The following is an 18,155-nucleotide window of genomic DNA, read 5'->3' as shown; positions in this document are numbered from 1 at the left end:
AACTTAATATAAATTAATACATTTACCTGATAAAATAATAAAAAAAAAAAGCCACATCAGAAATTCTAAGTAGTACCTGCTGTAAGTCTTCACTTTCGGATTTTAACTGGGCCACGAGTGCCCTCATGCAGCCTTTCATAGAACACAGCGTAGCCTGAAACAGGAGATGCAGAGTAGTATCAAGGGGCCTGCCCGAGACGGCTTTATTTCTAGCTACTAAATTTCAGACCTGCTTGTATTTCAATCATAAAAGTTATTTTACTGTACAAGACGCAGAACAAACTGCCCAAATGAAAGATAGAGGCCTCCTGTTTCTGCTATGTATTTCTTTTATCTAACTAGGAAACCCAACGAAATCCCGAGAAATGATAAGCAAGAACCAGAGCGTGGAGTTCTGTCTGATGGCCTCAGGATGGTACTGTCTGTCACAGGGTTTCATTAGTCATCACTCTCTATGGTGCTGGTCACCTACACTTGCTAGGGAAAGGTACTACACTTTTTAGTTACCCTCTTATGTGAGGAGCCAGGCTGTTGGTGCAGCCATCTAACCTCAGTGTAGGTTCCATATCCAGGTGTGCTTTTGCTTTGTTTGGGACACGCAGTCACAGTGTGAGAAAGGGGCTTCTGGGAGTCACGTGGAGACATCAATAAACCAGTATAAGCAATTCTATGTTTAGTTCAAAAAGTTTATAAGAAAATAAACTAACTCATAAGTGAGCACCTTAGGAAGTAAATCTTATAGAGGACATACCTTGTTGGCAACATCTCCAAAGGTCAGGTTTGTCAAGGCCATTCCAGCGTACCGTCGTAGAGTGACACTGTAGTGGTCATCAGTGAGCCCGTGCATCTCACAGTCCACCTGCAGTAACTCTGCAATAGCCTGCAGCCCCCCTAATTAAACAAGGCCAAAAGGAAACATACAATAATCCATAATCGAATAAACTGGTACAATTTGGAAATTTAAAACCAGGGGGGAAAGATCTCTAAGAATGAGAATATATGGTTTAAATTTGCCTTTAGAATTAAAAGCCACAAAACTGTTGTAAATAATTTTTGTGTAACGTAATTACAACTGATGACAATTTCACTCCCTGCCAGTGTCTCTACCCTCCCACCACTTGCTTCACTGAATGAAATAAACATTATTTTCTATTCACTGACGTACACTGTATCTTGCCAACAATGAAGCTAATTGTTAACACTGGTCTTCCTAAAGCTAAACAGAGAAATTAATGTACTGCTATTATATGGGCTTTAAAATTACTTTCCATTTATCATATACTGTGGTCCAATTTTTTTAATGTGTCAAATGATGATCCTTAGAAAAAATGAAACTTTTAAATGAAAATTTGCTTGAAGTAAAACTTACTTCATGAAGAGAATGATCTGTTTAACCTATTACAAAGTTCTATCAAGTTTCTTTAAAAAAAAATCTTAATTTTCTTTGCTACTATAATCAACCGTACCAGGATTCAGTATTTTCCTTTTTCCTAATACTTAACTAGCAGGGTGCTGAATAACCAGGGTGCGGTCAGCAGGAGGAGGAGAGGGTTGGAAACACAAAGGGAAAGGGAAGACAGTAAAGGAAGGGGATAAAAAAAAGGGAAGTGAAATGGTGAGGATGAGAATAAAAGAAAGATAAAAATGCACATGAACTATTAAAAGATTACTCATCATCAACATCAATCACCATGGGACTTGGTGTATTGTATTGTTAAAGAGAGGTGCTCAGGCATTAAAAAGAAAAAAAAAAAAAAAGACATGCTAATCTGAAAGGCCAGTGCACTAACAATCTGTGAATGGCAAAAAAGATCACCAGAAGAATCTGCACATTTACAAAATGAAGTTCTACGCTGAGCTGAGAACTGTAAGACAAGGCATCTTGACTGTATGAAGACCTTTATGACTAGAAGAGATGACAGGCGATTCTCTAAACATAGGCAAGCAAATTAATCTGTATAAAGAAAATCCAAACCATATTTATGAAGACTTTCCTTCATCTATTTGCAATAACAGATAAATACAGTCAGTGAACCAAATTCAGTCCCTGTCTTCATGAAACTTATGGTGTGAAGCACCCAGATCTAGAGTGGGGAGAGCCCCAAGGAAAGGGTCTGAGAAACATTTAAGGTGAAATCTATTGGGTGACTGAACATCTAATAGGGTGGGGCAAGGAGGAGAAAGAATGATTCTAGGTAGAAAAAAAACAGCATGTGTAAGAGCTCGATAAGGTCGGGGACCAAGTGAAGCTACGGAGGTGGGCAGATACCAGATGAGAGACTCTCCGTGTCACACACGGATGTTAGACAGAGGAAAGTGTGAGTAGAGATATGTTGTAAATAGAATATGGTGGGTGCAATGTGCAGAATGGCTTATGACTGAAAGCTGGACTCAGTATGTAGAACCAGAGAGACAATGATGCCTTGCCTCAGGATGAGAAATGACAATTACATGTACATATGCACGCATGAACACACAACACGCGTGCACACACTGTTTTGAGACAGTATCTCACTATGCATCCCTGACTGACTTGGAACACCCTATGGAGACCAGACTGGCCTTGAACTCATGGAGATCAATCTTGTTTGCCTCCCAAGTACTATGTGCCACCATGCCTGGATTGAGATATACTCAAGAAACAGGATTAAAGTGCTCAGTTTCTAATTGTAGAAGATTTAAAGGGAATCATATATTTTTCTAAGATTTTGATTTGAGCAGCTAGGTTATTAGAATGTCAAAAGGACACTGAAAAAGACAGATTTGGGGATGGAGGTAACAAATTCTGTTTGTGAGAGTTCAGTTACAAATGTCTAGAGTACTGTATCAAGAGAAATGTCAGATAAACAGTACGAACATGTCCAAAGGGCTTGGCGACAGTGTTTGCCTAGCACACGTAAAACTTAGGAGGGGAAAGTTAGATTGAGACGTGAATCTGAAGAACACTAGTGGGTGACTGATACATTAAGTGAAGCCCTAGGATTGATGACACAACAGACAGGGAGAACAAGAGCGCCAGGGCCAGCTTCAATGAAGGCCAATATTTGTACACTTGTGCAAAGAAGGAGCCAGGACACTAACTAGGAAGTCACTGTAGACCTTAAGACTGTGGCCAGGATACGAATGTTTGCTCAAGATGTAGAGCATTAAGAAGCAGGGTCTCAATCATTGAGTAAACAGTATGCTTTGTACTTGCACGAAATCTTGCCTCGTAGAGTGATGGACTGCTTCCTAAGGAAGATACAATGGTCTAGAGAAGGTGCTACGATGGCATTAAATTGTCAGAGAACCCTGGTATCCAAAAATATCAATCTTAGGATCTGAGTTTAAACACAGAGGAAAGCAGAATATACTGGATGTCAACAGTATGACGACTGATGAAAAATTAGTACATTCAAATACTAGAGAAAAAAGGATCCTTTCTAATGGTAGGCAAGTAAAAAAAAATCAGTGAATTCTGAGGCAAAAACTAAAATTCACTGTAAAAGGGGTCACTGAAATATAGTGCAAATTCAACAGTTCCAAATGATATTAAACAGAGCTCATAATTTACACTGTTGGTTAAAACAAGATTAAGATATTTGATTTAAAAGTACATGTGTGTTCTAACACGGCTTGGGTATCCGTATTAGCATGACATGTCCTATTCTAAGTGAGTGTCGGGTCCACAGCAGACTGACACTGCAGTTCCACAGGCATCACTCACACTGACTGATGGGGTTCCTGGGCTCCTATGGGAAGTCTGACATATCTGGCCTAGCAAGTACTGACTGTTATGACCAAGAAAAATTGTGAAATACCAATGTAAATACATTATTTTTCTTGGAAGCCAGAGTGTGTTAACTAAAAAACTTAAAAAGCTCCAGTGCCTAGCAAACTTTCTGGGATCCCCACATACATACAAGTGACAGTGCTCACTGACTAGGTCTAAGAGTTCTTCCTTGCATAACCAGGACGGACCCCTTCCTTACTCCTTGCTGCCAGATCCCTGTGCTATCTTATGCTGGCTCTCACTGACTCACAGACCCTAACTGTCCTTTGCTGCAGAGCAAGTTTGAAGGCAAGGAGTGAGAGGAAGGTCACCCTGTGGCTATGTCCCCACAGCCACACCCCCAGAGGCCCCATCCTGCTCCTCACCTGAAAGCCCCTGACCTAGCTCCTGTGGTGAAATGCCCCGGGTAGCCTTCCTACCTGAAGAAGAAGAGGAACAAATACTGAGTCTAAGTTTTATTCTCAAATTCAGATAGTTAATGTGTCAGTCCTAGTCTACAGTCCATTGGAGCATACGAGCACTTATAGAAAAATCTTTGCAATGTCTTAAAGCTGAGTTTTCCTGGCTGTTGGTCTTATCCCTTATATGTATGTAGTTGGATCCCTTAAGTATTGGCATTAGGAAAAAAAAATCCACAAATGCTGAGACTGTACTGAAATGGGGAAAACCCAAAAGATTGAGGTTTCACAGGACATTGGCAAGAGGACCAGGTGGGCCCGTGGGAAGAAAAGCACGGATGGAGGGCAGGCCTCAAACCACAGAACAGACAGAGCTTCCCAAAGCGATGCCCCTGAGGGGAGAGCACTCGCTGTCTGCAGTACTGTGTGTGTACTCAAGGCTCGGAACTGTGCCCCGTTCACAGTAAACGACGAGGATGCAAGGCGGGGCTGGACGTGATGTAAGGAACAGCACAAAAGCACGGGCACAGCCATACTAGGACAGACTCAGTGTGCGGTTCTTGTGTGTGGCACGACTAGAGAAATCCAGTTCACATGACAGGGCTCAGCGTGATGCAGTTTATGAATATATGTGTAAAATAAACCTAGAAATTAAAGAAAAACCAACATGAAAAAACGGATGCTCAATGATTACAGGGTGTAGAGGGTGTAGTAGACACACCTAAAGGACTGTTACTACAAATTAACACGCGTTTCCTGACTTCAGCTAGAGCATGTCTTTCCACATGCCCCAGTTTCAACCACGGCTAAAATCCAGTAAAATACTGACAACCATTAAGATAAACTAAAATCTTGTAACTGTCCTTCTTGGGATTCATCCAAGGTGCCCGAAAGATTGCAAGAACAATGATGTCTTGACAAATACTGCAAACTGTCTCTTCATCAGACACCACAGAATCTACTTGGCGACAGGGATGGAAGTGGTCCACTTGGTAGTTTTTCTAATCTTCAGTTAAGATTTTAAAAACTGAAGCTGGTTTACAGGAGATAGACATTTCTGTACTTCATAACTGTCTCCCATAGAGACCAGGGTACAGGACCCTGTCTCCCGTGGGGAACAGGGTCCACTTTTTTTCACTTTTTTCCCTATATGGATGGAAGCAGCTGAAGTTAGTGGCCTTACATTAGTTCAACTTCTCTGTTTAAACTTAAAGGAATAATCAATTTCTTTTGTGTTTTAAAAACAATTCACCCGCAATTATCTGTGGCATTACAAAGCTCTTCTCTTACCAAGCTCATTCATCGCATGTCTGTGCTCCTCATCAAATGAGAGTTTCATCAGAACACACACCGCAGGGCAGATCTGATGCTCAACAGGAGCTGGCACTGAAAAATAAAGTCACCTAAGCCATAATGCTTCATTATCTTACAGCAGTGCTCCTACGTGTTTAAATACGCAGAGGTTACTAACATAGCCCTAGAGCATAGGTTAGTAGAGCAGCGAGTGTCTGTGGATGGAGTAAATACTACAGGAGAACAGCCAGCAGTTCCGGGAGCATGGCAGCCCTAACCAAGACTGCAAACTAAACCTCTCCTAGGTTTGCTGTAGCTAAGAATACATACACTGTGGTATAACACTGTTGGATTCTGTTTCTAATTTCAGTGTAAACAACTATTATAGTCATGAATTAAAAGCATACCGCTGTATACAAATATGATACTCAACAGAAAGTTTCCTATATAGGCAGATACATAGTAAAAATTTAAAGAAAATGGTATTAAAGAAAATGCGCCTACATTTTAATATTATATGCAAGGTTTCAAAAGTCATTATTTGACAGAAAATATTTTTTCAGAAGCAATAATATGAATTAGTAAATAAATATGGGTATCCACCAAGACAGGAATGTTCTCCAAAGAAAGTGTCTCTCACCCCAAGACTTCTAAGTGGATTAAAAAAAAATCATCTCTGCTCTTTTTCTTACACATTTTTAAGATTTGAAATAATCTTTATATTAAGCTTAGGAAAATGCTGCTATGCAGGTTCTAGAACATATGAAAGTGTTTTTAGCTTAAGCCTCAGTTTAATTTATAAATGGAAGCAACAACACTTGTCCTTTCTTCTGCTTCAAACGGCTATTGTTAGTATCAAAAACCAATAGGTAGTGTGTCCAGGGAATACTGATATGAAAATAGAAAAGATTACAGTTTGGATGCTAACAGCTGAAGGAACTTATGTGAAATCACGTTCCTGACTTCATCCAAAGGCAACCTAACTGCTCACACTGATTCTAGCTCTAATAAGTAGTGTCTTCTTTTTCGTGTTTCTCTGTAACGGGGTCTCATGAAATCTGTGCAGTCCAAGATAACCTTGAACTCTTGATCCTCAGGTCTCCATCTCCAAATGCAGAGATTCCACGAGAATCATCAAAGCAGCTACCTCTAAGTTTTAACTACAATTTTTTTTTTTATTGTGCTTCTTGAAAGTTTGCCTGGAAGTTCTAGCATGGGACTGTTGCTATCCATACAGCCCTGACTGGATGGCCTTTGTCTTTGTTCTCTTTAACTGAGCCCTCAGCTTAGCGGGGCAGGGGGCACTGATGCACTGAGGGAGGAGGGGAGTGCCTGCCCAGCCAGATTACCCTTACGTCTGTTCTGCTTACACAGTTAAGGACTGCACGTAACACTTTCCTTTGCTAAATATTTTTCAGGGAAATGCAGATTTAAGCCTTAAGCAGCATTAGTTAGCTAACACAAATTCCTTCTATTGATAAGGACAGTTTACTAACTAAGAAGAATTTCTAACTGAAAGCTTTTACATATGCTTTGAAACATGCATTGTGATGTACACTACAAAGAACATACTTGGATTTTTGTCCTGGTCCATGCCTTGTTCATGGGCTTCCTGCCACTCCCAACAGGTTTCGCAGTAAGCTCGTATCTGTTCCAAAAGATGAAGGACCCGGATTTCACGCCTGCCTCTCTTGTCATCAGGCTGTGAGTGAATGATGTTGTGGAGGGCTGCACTGGCCCTGGCCCGAGCCTCTTTACTGCCCCGGGAATTTCCCAACAACACAGAGTCTTTGTCATTGCCATGTAAAAGCTGGATGAGGAGAGGAAGACATCCAGACTGTCGCATGGATATACAGCTGTCTTGGGAGCTAGACATAGCTAGCAAAGTTCGTGACATATCGTCCTTATCATGAGTACCAAGCATGGACAACAATGAATACACCATTTCCACCTGTGGGCCAAACGAGTTTAGAAACAAAATTATAACTTTAATACCCAAAAGCCAGATCTAATGAAGTGATGAATGGGATGATTTACTGTCTTTGATAAAAATGAAAACAACAAAAAAAAAACCTTTTCTGGATGAAGTGATGACAGCTATTTTAAAAAATATCCACAGTTGGTTTATGTGAATAAATAGTAATAGTACAGACTGTTTTTGTTCTTTTTTTTTAAAAAAGCAGGTTCTTACAGTATTGAAATTGCTATTTGTCAGCATCAGTTAAAGGTCACTGATTATTATGAATGAAAATAATGTTTTCTTCTCTCAGATCTCCATTCGTTCACATTCTCTCTCTCTCTCTCTCTCTCTCTCTCTCTCTCTCTGGAATTTGTTTGATTTCAATTCTTTATATAATTTAAAACTGCATTTTACTTCTAAGCAATAAAAACATTTGCAATAATTATAATCTACTAAATTCTAATTCTTTGCAATCATTACATTTCATCAGATTATAATGACATTTAAACTTACATGATCTATTATATAAAATTATTTTGCCATAAAAAGAAAAACGTCACAATCACATAGCATGGCAAAGCAAAGATGTGTCATCCTTTTCTTTTGAAGCAATTGGTAAGCATTAATTGCTTTGACAGATTAACTTAGAAGCAAATCAGAAATAGAAAAACAGCATCCGGTTAGCAAGGATTGTTGCCAGCTTCCCTTCCAAGTCAGAGGCTACTCCACGGAAAGAGAGGGCACAGTATGAAGGCATCCCGTGTTGGTCAGACCCACGAGGACGTCTGGCTGTGTGTGCAGACATAATTTTGGTCCTAACAACAGTGGAGCATGAGGGTTAGGGTTGCAGGTAGAGGCCAGGGTGCGGTTTAACATCCTCCACTCACAGGATGGCTTAGTCCCGTGCTGAGGGTGCAGAGCACTGCCTGGGATGTGGAACAAGCATCTTCCACTGGTGCTGGTTCTAAGACGGCCGTGACACGATGTGAATACATGTGTTTTCATCAGACCTAGCCCCAAAGTTTGGCTCCATTACTTTTAAGCAAGCTGTGTGGTACTAGTTAATTTATCTGACTTCCCTTGAGCATCAATTTTCCGAGCTATAAAATGAAGGGCTTTATATTAAACAGGAAACCAGGCCTACGCAAATCCCTGCTAAAGGAAATGCACCCGACTGCCAATGTCCAGGTGCCGAGAGTCAACCCTGTGTTGATGCTGAACCTGTCGCATCAGCTCTAGACTGGAATGGGCTGAAGCAGCTTCTTCCTTTTCAGTAAGAATGAAACCGGTGACTGCGTAGAGATGAATTACTTACTGGCACATCTTAGAGAGGTCCCAAACAGAAACTACGGTGGCTCACCACTGATCACTCTACTCATCTCCTTATACCTCCCATCCCCAAGACAGGGTTTCTCTGGTTAGTCCTAGCTGTCATTGTGTAGACCAGGCTGGCCTCAAACCCAGAGATGCACATGTCTCTGCCTTTGAGATTAAAGGCGTGAGCTAGGACTGACTAGCCATTCCTTCAATTAACTGCCTTTTCTCCTTAATAAACTGAGCCTAGAGCCATGAACATATGTGGCAAGCATTCTACTAATGATTTACATCTTCAGCCTTAAAATTCACTTCTTAAATTAATGTTATTTTAATGTTTCCTGGGCATTGCCATATTATTGAAAGAGCACAGAGTATGCTATGAGGACAATGTAATTCTTCGGTTTTGACTGAAAACGCATTGCTCATAACTGTACCTTAGCAAAAATACTAATGAGATTCTCTTCTCACACATTTCCCATGATCTTAAGATGTTTGCTGTATTGGCTAATGTTCAATTTCAATGAATTTTTTCCATCCATTTCAATAAATACTCATTAACACTCACTTGTAGCCACTCTGAGAATGTAAAGACGGAGAACAATCTGCATTGTAAGAGGGAGTTCATCCCGACTGTTAGTAACAGAGACAGAGGATGTGAGTGGCTAAGAAGCTTCTAGGAGCTAAGAAACTATCTTCTGGAGACACAGAGCTCAGAATCCTGAGCTGTGGAGACCAACAGGCCCTCAAGGTGGGGGAGGCACGGCACTGATGTGGAAAGGCACCAGGGTCATGAAGACATCGGCCTGTCTGGAGCTTAGGCTGCTCGCGGGTAAATGGATAATAAGCTGAAAATGAAACTAACAGGCACCCAATTCTGTAGTGTTTATAATTTTCATGTCCTCCTTTTATGCTTTGTATAAAAATGTCATAAAGACCGAGTGAGAACTCTTTAAATGTTATGAAGACCATCTTAGCACAGCACCGCTAGCACTGGCAAGAAGGTGCAATCTGCTGTTACCTTCGTTCCCAGGTGACTCGTCAGCCTTCGAGGAGCAGAGTGTGTGCCGCTAGAACTCAAAACACCGGCTGTTTCATGATCCACACGTGCAGCTGAACTCTAGAATTTAAGCAAATTATAGATATACATTTAGATTTACAGATTTATATTTAGATTATGAACATAGACCACCCTGACACTCTCAGTCTAGAAAGAACTGGGACTCTATGGGGAAAGATGAGGAGATGACAACTGCAGCATAACACAACCAGCAGACTGCAGTGCCAGAGGAGAACAGAAAGAGGCAATGACCGCCTATGGCCTGAAGAGCTGCAGTAAATAAAACTTACGGTAGCGCTGAGGACCTAAGTACGGAGTATGGTGTACTCTAATGAGGACATAGGTTAGTTTAAGTAACTAAGTATCTGAGGGGCTTTAAAAGATTTTAGCTGTGGAGTCACTGGACTTTATGTAGGAGACTGGCAAATTCAGAATTTTAGTTTAAAAAGAACAGAGGACAGGATGGGAAAATCACTGGTGGCAAAGATTTTAGATATAAACCAACAAATTCTGATTCATGGTCCTTATCTAGGCCAAAAGTCAAACAAAATATGATAAACACACTTATGAAAAAACAGCAAATGAATCATGATCGGCTACCCTATGCTATTGAGGAATCATTTGTTTCTTTGGGAATATTAATGACAGTTGGTATGCATTTTGAAAAACATTCTTATCTTGGAAATGTAGAGTGAAATATTTATGGGACAGATGATGGAACATTCTTCAGAAATAAAATGAGTAGTCAAAGTGGATGTGATCCATATGGATGGATCTGGGTAACTGTCTTGTGCCATCTATAACTGCCCACAGTAAGGAATCCTAGAGACAGCAGCAGTTCATGGCTTCTCCCACGGGTCCACCTTTCCCTAACTTGTGCTTGAACTTCATCATCATTGCCAAAGACATTATCAAAGACCTTCAAACAGCAAAGCTGAGACCCCATTAAGAAGAAGTTCGACATAAACAAGCAGGGACTTGTCTGAATAATTGGCTTCACTTAGCTTCCCAAGGAAATGTACCACAGATCAAGAAATCCTTCTCCTAGCAAGGATCTATCAGTTCTCCTTCACAGCCATGAGTTACTCACTCAGTTATCTATCAGAGGCTGTGGTACACAAAGCAACTACATAAGACTCCCTTTGCTGTTGGTTTTGAGATGAAGTGACAATCCTAGAGCCTGTATGGGTCTGAGCTCGACCTCTGCATAACTGTTACAGTTGTGTAGCTTGATGCTTGGGAAGGGTGTGTGTCTGCTCTAGGGACCCTTCCTCCTACTGAGTTGCCTCATTCACTGTGATATGAGGGTTGGGCTTCGTCTTACTGTACCTTGATATGCCATGTTCAGTTGATATCCCTGGGAGACCTGCTCTTTTTACAGAAAGGAAACAGGGAGTGCAAACGAGGAAGGTGGTGGATGAGTGGAAGGATGGGAACTTCAGTTAGTATATAATATAAATGAAGAGAAGAATTCAGGAAAAAGATGTCATCTATACAGAACCTATCAAGATAGGCTGAAGGGCCAGTTGTGGCCTTTTAATCCCAATACTCTGAAGGCACAAAATTGACTAAATCCTGCATCAGCCTTTCAAATGGCTGAATGTAAGGAATCTTGGACTCACTGATGCTGACTGTTCATCTACCTTAGGATAACCACACATACAGTGTTGGTGGAATTAATGTAAGACAAAACAAAAGAATTCACTATTTGAAGAGGAAATAAATACTCGGCTCAGAATTATCGCTTTTTCTTGAGACAGTGTCTCTCCATGTGGCTCAGGCTAGCCTAGAACTCACTATGTAACCCAGGTTGGACTCGAACTTGCCATCCTACCTCAATTCATGGTGTTAGAATTACTGGCCGGTGCTTCTGATTTATTCCTTTCATCAGATTCCCTCTTCTCCATTCTTACACTAAATAACATGGGGTTTCTTTAAGACCTAGGTAGCTTTCTGACAGTACTGTAGCCATTTTGTTTTATATCTGCTGCCAGCCATCTAACACTGTTACAGAGAACCTTTTCCATGCCCGAGTTAATCATGAACCGTAAATCCTGTTAAGTTCTATGCTTTGGTGTTCTTGGAGATTCCCCAGACCCTCACCCTCCATTAGAGGCAATCACAATGAAGGTGAGAATGGCATTGCATAGTTAGCAACACTAACTACACTGCTTATGTGAGCTCCTTCCCGTCCTCCTCGGACTTGACCCATCCGCCCAACTGTCTGGCAGCACTTCCTGCACCAGTGTACGAGATTTTATGGCTGCTAAGAGCCCCTGTGGGTTTTGCCATTATAAGCTGCCCCTGGGAAACAGTCAGGGTGGAGGTCTCAGCTCCTGATTCTGACTGTGTCCCTGACTGATCACTCTTGGGTGTTGTGTATATGTTCAATAAACTATCCCTGTTTGACTAAGATCAGTGTCTGAGTGGTTTGTCAGTTTCAAACAGGCCTCTGGGGACAGACACCCTAAGTGACAGAGGAATGGAAATCAGTACAGTATTTTCTTCCATTTTCCCAAAATAAAAATGACTTTAATTGGCTCTGTAGCTGAGGTAGCCTTGAACTCCCAGTCTTACTGCTTCTGCATCCCACTTATAGTTACAGGACTATAGGGACATGCCACATGCCCAGCTTTGATCTTGACATTTTAAAGCCTCTTCCCTGAGGACTAGCTTTCATAGCCGTGGACAGGGGGCAGGGAGCAACTAACAGCCCTACCCAGATATGACACCTATGAATAAAAACCAATAAATAAATATAGGTTAAAAGAAAGAAGGAAGGAAGATAGAGTAAATATTATATATCCCTAAGGGTGCACAGTGGCACTCATACATAGTTTGGTGGTTAACAAACAGTAGCCTAACTAGAATTAAGGCCTGCTAACCAGGAGGGAAGTGAAATTATACTTGGAACTGTAAGTTTAGTCAGCTATCTATGACAAGTGAGGTCACAGCTCTTGGAGGAGACTATTACCAATCATTTATTAAAGCAGCACACTCTTTAACTCCATTCTAAATCCTTATCCTTACACCCACACCTCAGGGTTGCTCCCAACCCTCACTAAAGAAGCTTCTCTCTGAAATAGGAGGAGACCATTACAGAAAAGTAAAAATGCAGAGAACAACTGATTCTGTGTACACATCTACAACACAACTCTTGTACTTAAACCACAGGCAACATCTCAGAAGAGGGGTCAGAACACTGTAAAAGCCAGAGGACCAGGAAATCTGCTTTGAAATTGTATCTCTTAGAAATGACAGGGAAGCTCTGCCCACGATATAGCACCTAAACAGGACCCGCACAAGGACAGTGGCATCAGACATGCCACTATGGAAAGGGGCTCTCCGGTGTAGGTGGGGAGGAGACATGCCTAGACAAACAACTACAGGCAACTAAAAATAGTTCTCCAGAGACAAGTCCCTTCACTGTCCAATACCAAGTGATCAGGCCTGACATCATGTACACTTAAACACCTAACTGTCAAGTGAAACTCAACTCCTCCTCTACAGTGCGGAACAGTAACACAAAGAAAGAACTCACACAACTTCTATTTACATCTCATTATTTTATCCTAAGTCACCATTTAATAACTTTCCTGTATAATACTAACTAGTGATATGGAATAAAATATCTGCTTTAGTTTAGTACAAGGAAATATTTTTAGATAGTATTTTAAGCTTTATATATTAGTGAATTAACAGAATATTATTCCATTTTTTGATATAAATAATACTATCAAAAGTAACTTAGGATAGTAGAGAAATTATCTTAAGATCAATTTAGTAAAATTCTAGTTTTTAAGTATTATTAATTTACAACATAAAACAGCCTGTGCGAGGAATTCTGAAAAATATAGAACGCATGCTTGAAAAGTTGTCTTATTTCAATAAACCATGGTATGTATGTAGCTTATTATTTATAAGCATCAGAATAATCTTTTCCAGTTAAGATTTATTTCTCAGTTTGTGTAAATTAAAGTACACCAGAGAGTAGGAGCTTTGAGTCTTTGTCCTGAGGCCTTGGAGGAGAGCTGAACTGTGCTAACACAACAGGGTCAACCCAACGGAAGTAAATTCTCTTCAGACCACACATGGCAGCTGCTGAAGACAGACACAAACGTGATCCGGAGCATAAAACATTCCAACAAGTTCAGAACGTACATTTAAATGTAATAAAAGAGAGTACTTTGATACTGAATGTTTCCAGGGGCTCACATTCTAAGGAAATAGATATGACTTGTCAATTTGAAGATGTTCATACCTGGCCACTACCAGAAGTTGCCAAGTTGCTTTCTGCCACTCCTTGACCTTCAAGCTGCCGCTCAGCTTCATGGGAGGCAGTTTCATGCTTGCTCTGAGATGACCTCTGTTAACATGGAGTTAGTATCGTTATGTACAAAACCGGTACGCTTTCAGAGCTCACAGCTTATTCTTTGCTTCAAGCCTCTTGATGAATCAATTATATAGGCTGACAAGGGCACAGAAGTGCACGCCGCACTTCCCACCTCCAGCACGGCTAAGTGTCCCCTGAGCACTCGAGCTGCAGACAAAGGATTTCCAGAGGCTCACAGAAACACCATCCTCCACCAGATGTGCTCCTCTCAGTCAGTATCGGGAACACAACCCACCCAAGGTCACCTGACATTGGCATTTAATAGAGATGTAAATAGAGCAGTCACACTAACACCGAAGGTTACAAATAACTCCCCTGTAGGCACACTTTAGGAAGAGCATGTGCACATGTGCTAATGTCATATGAGACCAAGTGACAAGCTCATCAAAACTGATAAATAAAACAGAAAACTTTGCTAATGTACCCACCATCTGTTATGTGAAATAAAAGTGACATATTATACCTAGTAAAAGTAGTCATTTTAGAACAGGATATACAAAGTGAGACTTTGTAAACCACTACCACAGATAGAAGAACTAAAATAATCTCCTGCCATCTTTTATAGAAACTCTTACCTGCTCCCTTTAGGAAAATGCTATTGTTATATCTAACGTAAAGACTATGCTTTAACAAGCTGACATAAAGTACCATATATTTTAAAATGCTTTCCCTGGATTTTTAACACTTAAGCCTTTCTAGAGCATTTAAAAACATGACTTAAAAAAATAACTTACATGTACTGTTTTCACCCAAAACTACTGTGATGGTGTGTATATATGCTTGGCCCAAGGAGTAGCACTATTGGGAGGTGTGGCCTTGTTGGAATAGGTACGGCCTTGTGGGTGTGGGCTTTAATACCCCTGCCCTAGCTGCCTGGGAGCCAGTATTCCCCTAGCTGCCTTCAGATGAAGATACAGAACTCTCAGCTCCTCCTGCACCATGCCTGCCTGGATGCTGCCATGTTCCTGCCTTGATGATTAGGGACTGAACCTCTGAACCTGTAAGCCAGCCCCAATTAAACGTCATTTATAAGACTTGCCTTGGTCATGGTGTCTGTTCACAGCACTAAAACCCTAACTAAGACAACTAGTAACAGCTGTAGCTAGTGACCCTTAGTAATTCAGAAGCTGAAGACTTAAATCAACCAGAGTAGAAATCCAGTCACCCATGATAAAACTAGTCAAGGATCCTGACAAGCACAGGGGAAGATATCAGTGTGCTCATAGCAAACACTACTGTCTGCTTGTCCTAGCTCAAGGGAACATACTGCCCCATCCCCCCAAAAAAGGACAATAAAGTCAAAACTTGAACAAGTGCTCCGCAGGCAGGCAGAGCTCTCGTAGGAAGTACCACTAGGAAGAGGAACTGATAGCTAGGAGGGTAGACGACATTTTAGGTGAACAGAAGATCACATGGAAAGAGCTGCAGCAGGGGAAGTGTGACTTCTTGTAGCATATCAAAAGGTCACAACATTGCTCAAGTACTACAAGTAAAACGGTGAGCAGAACTAACGTGGTTATGGGACCAGAGAGATGGCTCAGTGGTTCAGTACACTGGCTGCTCTTCCCGACAACCCAAGTTCAAGTTCTAGTATCCTCATGGTGGCTAATATATCATCAGTAACTCCAACCCTAAGGCATCTGACGACCTCTTTTGGCTTCTGTTGGCACCAGGAACACATGTGGTGTATAAACTTAGAAGCAGGCAAAAAGATACTCATATACATAGAATAAAAATAATTTTAAGCGGTTTTTAAGACTCTGCTGATTTTGTTGGATTTGCTTTCTCTAAGTTATTCTGAGGCTACCACATTATCACATCCACTTCATCTACTTAGACAGCCTCATGTAACCCAATCTGGCCTCATATCTGTAAATGCTGGATAACGGATGTGTGTGTGACACTATCCTTGGTTTACATACTAGGGATAAACCCAGGTTTTTGTGCACGCTAGGTCAGTACTCTTATCAACTGTACTGTGTGGCCAGCTGCTGCCGCACACGGTTAATATTAACATATCAACCGGTCAAATCTAAGCGACTTAATTGGCAGTTGGGAGGCCAATGCAGTAGCATTAGTAAAGAGGCTGATGTGTCACAGAAGGGTGGCAGTGGAGATAGAAGCACAGCCACAAAGAGAAACCTGACGGGCTTTGGTGTTAGACTAGTGTGACGGTTAATCTTGGTTAACCCCTGGACACATGAGAGGGAGGCTACAGACACTAACAAGGAAGAAAGACCATCCTGAATGTGGGCATCACTAACCGATGGGGTGCCAACACTGACAGAGGGAATTCCGGAGGAAGTGGCTGAACACCTGCGTTCTTTCTCCTTTTCCTGACTGTAAGGGCGGTGTAATTACCCACCTCACGAGCTTGTCCCCATGCCTTCCTGACTGTAGGGGCAGTGTAATTACCCACTTCACGAGCTTGTCCCCATGCCTTCCCAGAATGAGAGGCTGTGCCCCTTCAAACCCTTCTTCAACTTTGGGAGGTAATTTTTCACAGCAAGGAGAAAAGTAATTCCCATAGGAAGTGGCATGAGGAGCAGGGCTGCTACTGCGATGACTCTGCCCACAAGGTAGGTAGGTTTTGGGACTGGTCTGTGGACTACAGAAGCCCTAGAATGTAGTAAGCCAGGGGTTCTCCACCCTCCTAATGCTGTTGCCCTTTTATGCAGTTCCTCATGTCTTACTGATCCCCAACCATAAAATTATTTTGTTGCTACTTTTAACTTTAACTTTGCTACTGTTACAAATCTTAATGTAAATAACTGTGTTTTCTGACAGTCTTGTGAACTCCCTCCTCCCAAAAGGTTGAGGCCTACAGGTTATGGACCACCCTAAGCAGAGCTTAATGAAGGTTCTGGTGGTAGCGCTGAGAGAAGGACACACAGTGACAACTGTGCTCTCAGGCTTCCCAGGGGAACAAAGACTAGCGGAACTGGGCTAGAAGCCAGCTGTGTTACATCTGGCAAAAAACATGGCTGCTCTGACCACATCCTGAGAAATTGAGGCAAAATTCAAAGGTAATAAACTAAGTTGTAGAGGAAATTTCAAGATAGCACAACACACAGGTATGGTCTCACAGTAAATACAGGGAAAATGTGGAGTCTGGCAAACAAAGGAGCAGGAGGGTCTGAAATTGAGTGATGCAGACAAATGAGAAATGTTAGAGACACGCACAATTAAGAAACTCACACTCTGTAGGAAAGGTGCCTTACAGGCAAGACTCCACCCAATGAGGACTCCAGGCTGAAAAAGTGCAGATTCATAGGGAAGGGAAGGGGAGGAACTGAGATGAGAAGTCACCTTGCAGTGACGCTCGTGGAAAGTTCCCAGGTTCTGCTGCCAGGTGCACAATGGCCACCACAGACAGAAAAGATAAAAACTGGTCAGGCCGCCGCTCTCTCTGGCAACAAAACTGGACATGGTTGCTCTAGTGGCCTTGCGGCTGTGCAGCGTAGGATTTTCTAGCTCTCGGGAACTTGCAAGAGTCCAAGGAGGCTGCTGGGGGCTGAAGCAGAGGTGAAGTCTCTGCATGGAGGCCCTGAGAGACCACTTCACGGGGCTGTGAAGGTGAAGCCTCGACTTCAGTAAAGAGTTCAGTAGATCAGAGACGGCCGAACTACAAAGTGCCCTGAAGAGAGGCACACACGGACTGGAAGCAGCCTAACAGAGAGGTTGCATGAGAGGCAGGAGGCAGAACTAGAGCCAGGGCAACACCTGCATCTGCCATGCTGCAGCTCCCACTTACTTTGTTCTCATCTGTCCTCACCATCCACCCAGTCCTTCATGCTGGAACGGGAATGTCTGCTATGTAGCTGACTACTGATCCCCGTCTCTGCCTTCTGAGTGCTGGGGGACAGGAGTGCATTACTGGCTTTGTTAAAAAAAATAAATAAAAAGTTAAAAGCACTCTGCTTAAGCAGTCGGGTGCCACAGAATACACCTATTCCATTAAATGA

General features: G+C 41.9%; 1 protein-coding gene across 1 annotated transcript in view; it reads right to left on the bottom strand.

Moving 5' to 3' along the window:
* The window catches only part of Apc (APC regulator of WNT signaling pathway), a 57,640-nt gene that overhangs the window by 13,259 nt on the left and 26,226 nt on the right, over nucleotides 1–18,155 (bottom strand). The window contains 6 exon segments of the mRNA NM_012499.1: nucleotides 77–154; nucleotides 752–891; nucleotides 5,461–5,556; nucleotides 7,036–7,414; nucleotides 9,759–9,857; nucleotides 14,059–14,163. Coding sequence (NP_036631.1) covers nucleotides 77–154; nucleotides 752–891; nucleotides 5,461–5,556; nucleotides 7,036–7,414; nucleotides 9,759–9,857; nucleotides 14,059–14,163 — 897 coding nt within the window.

Source organism: Rattus norvegicus, chromosome 18, assembly GCF_036323735.1.
Source record: "Rattus norvegicus strain BN/NHsdMcwi chromosome 18, GRCr8, whole genome shotgun sequence".
Taxonomy (NCBI): Eukaryota; Metazoa; Chordata; class Mammalia; order Rodentia; family Muridae; genus Rattus; species Rattus norvegicus.
Note: the sequence above shows the minus strand (reverse complement) of the source record. Positions and strands in the feature narration are given on the sequence as shown.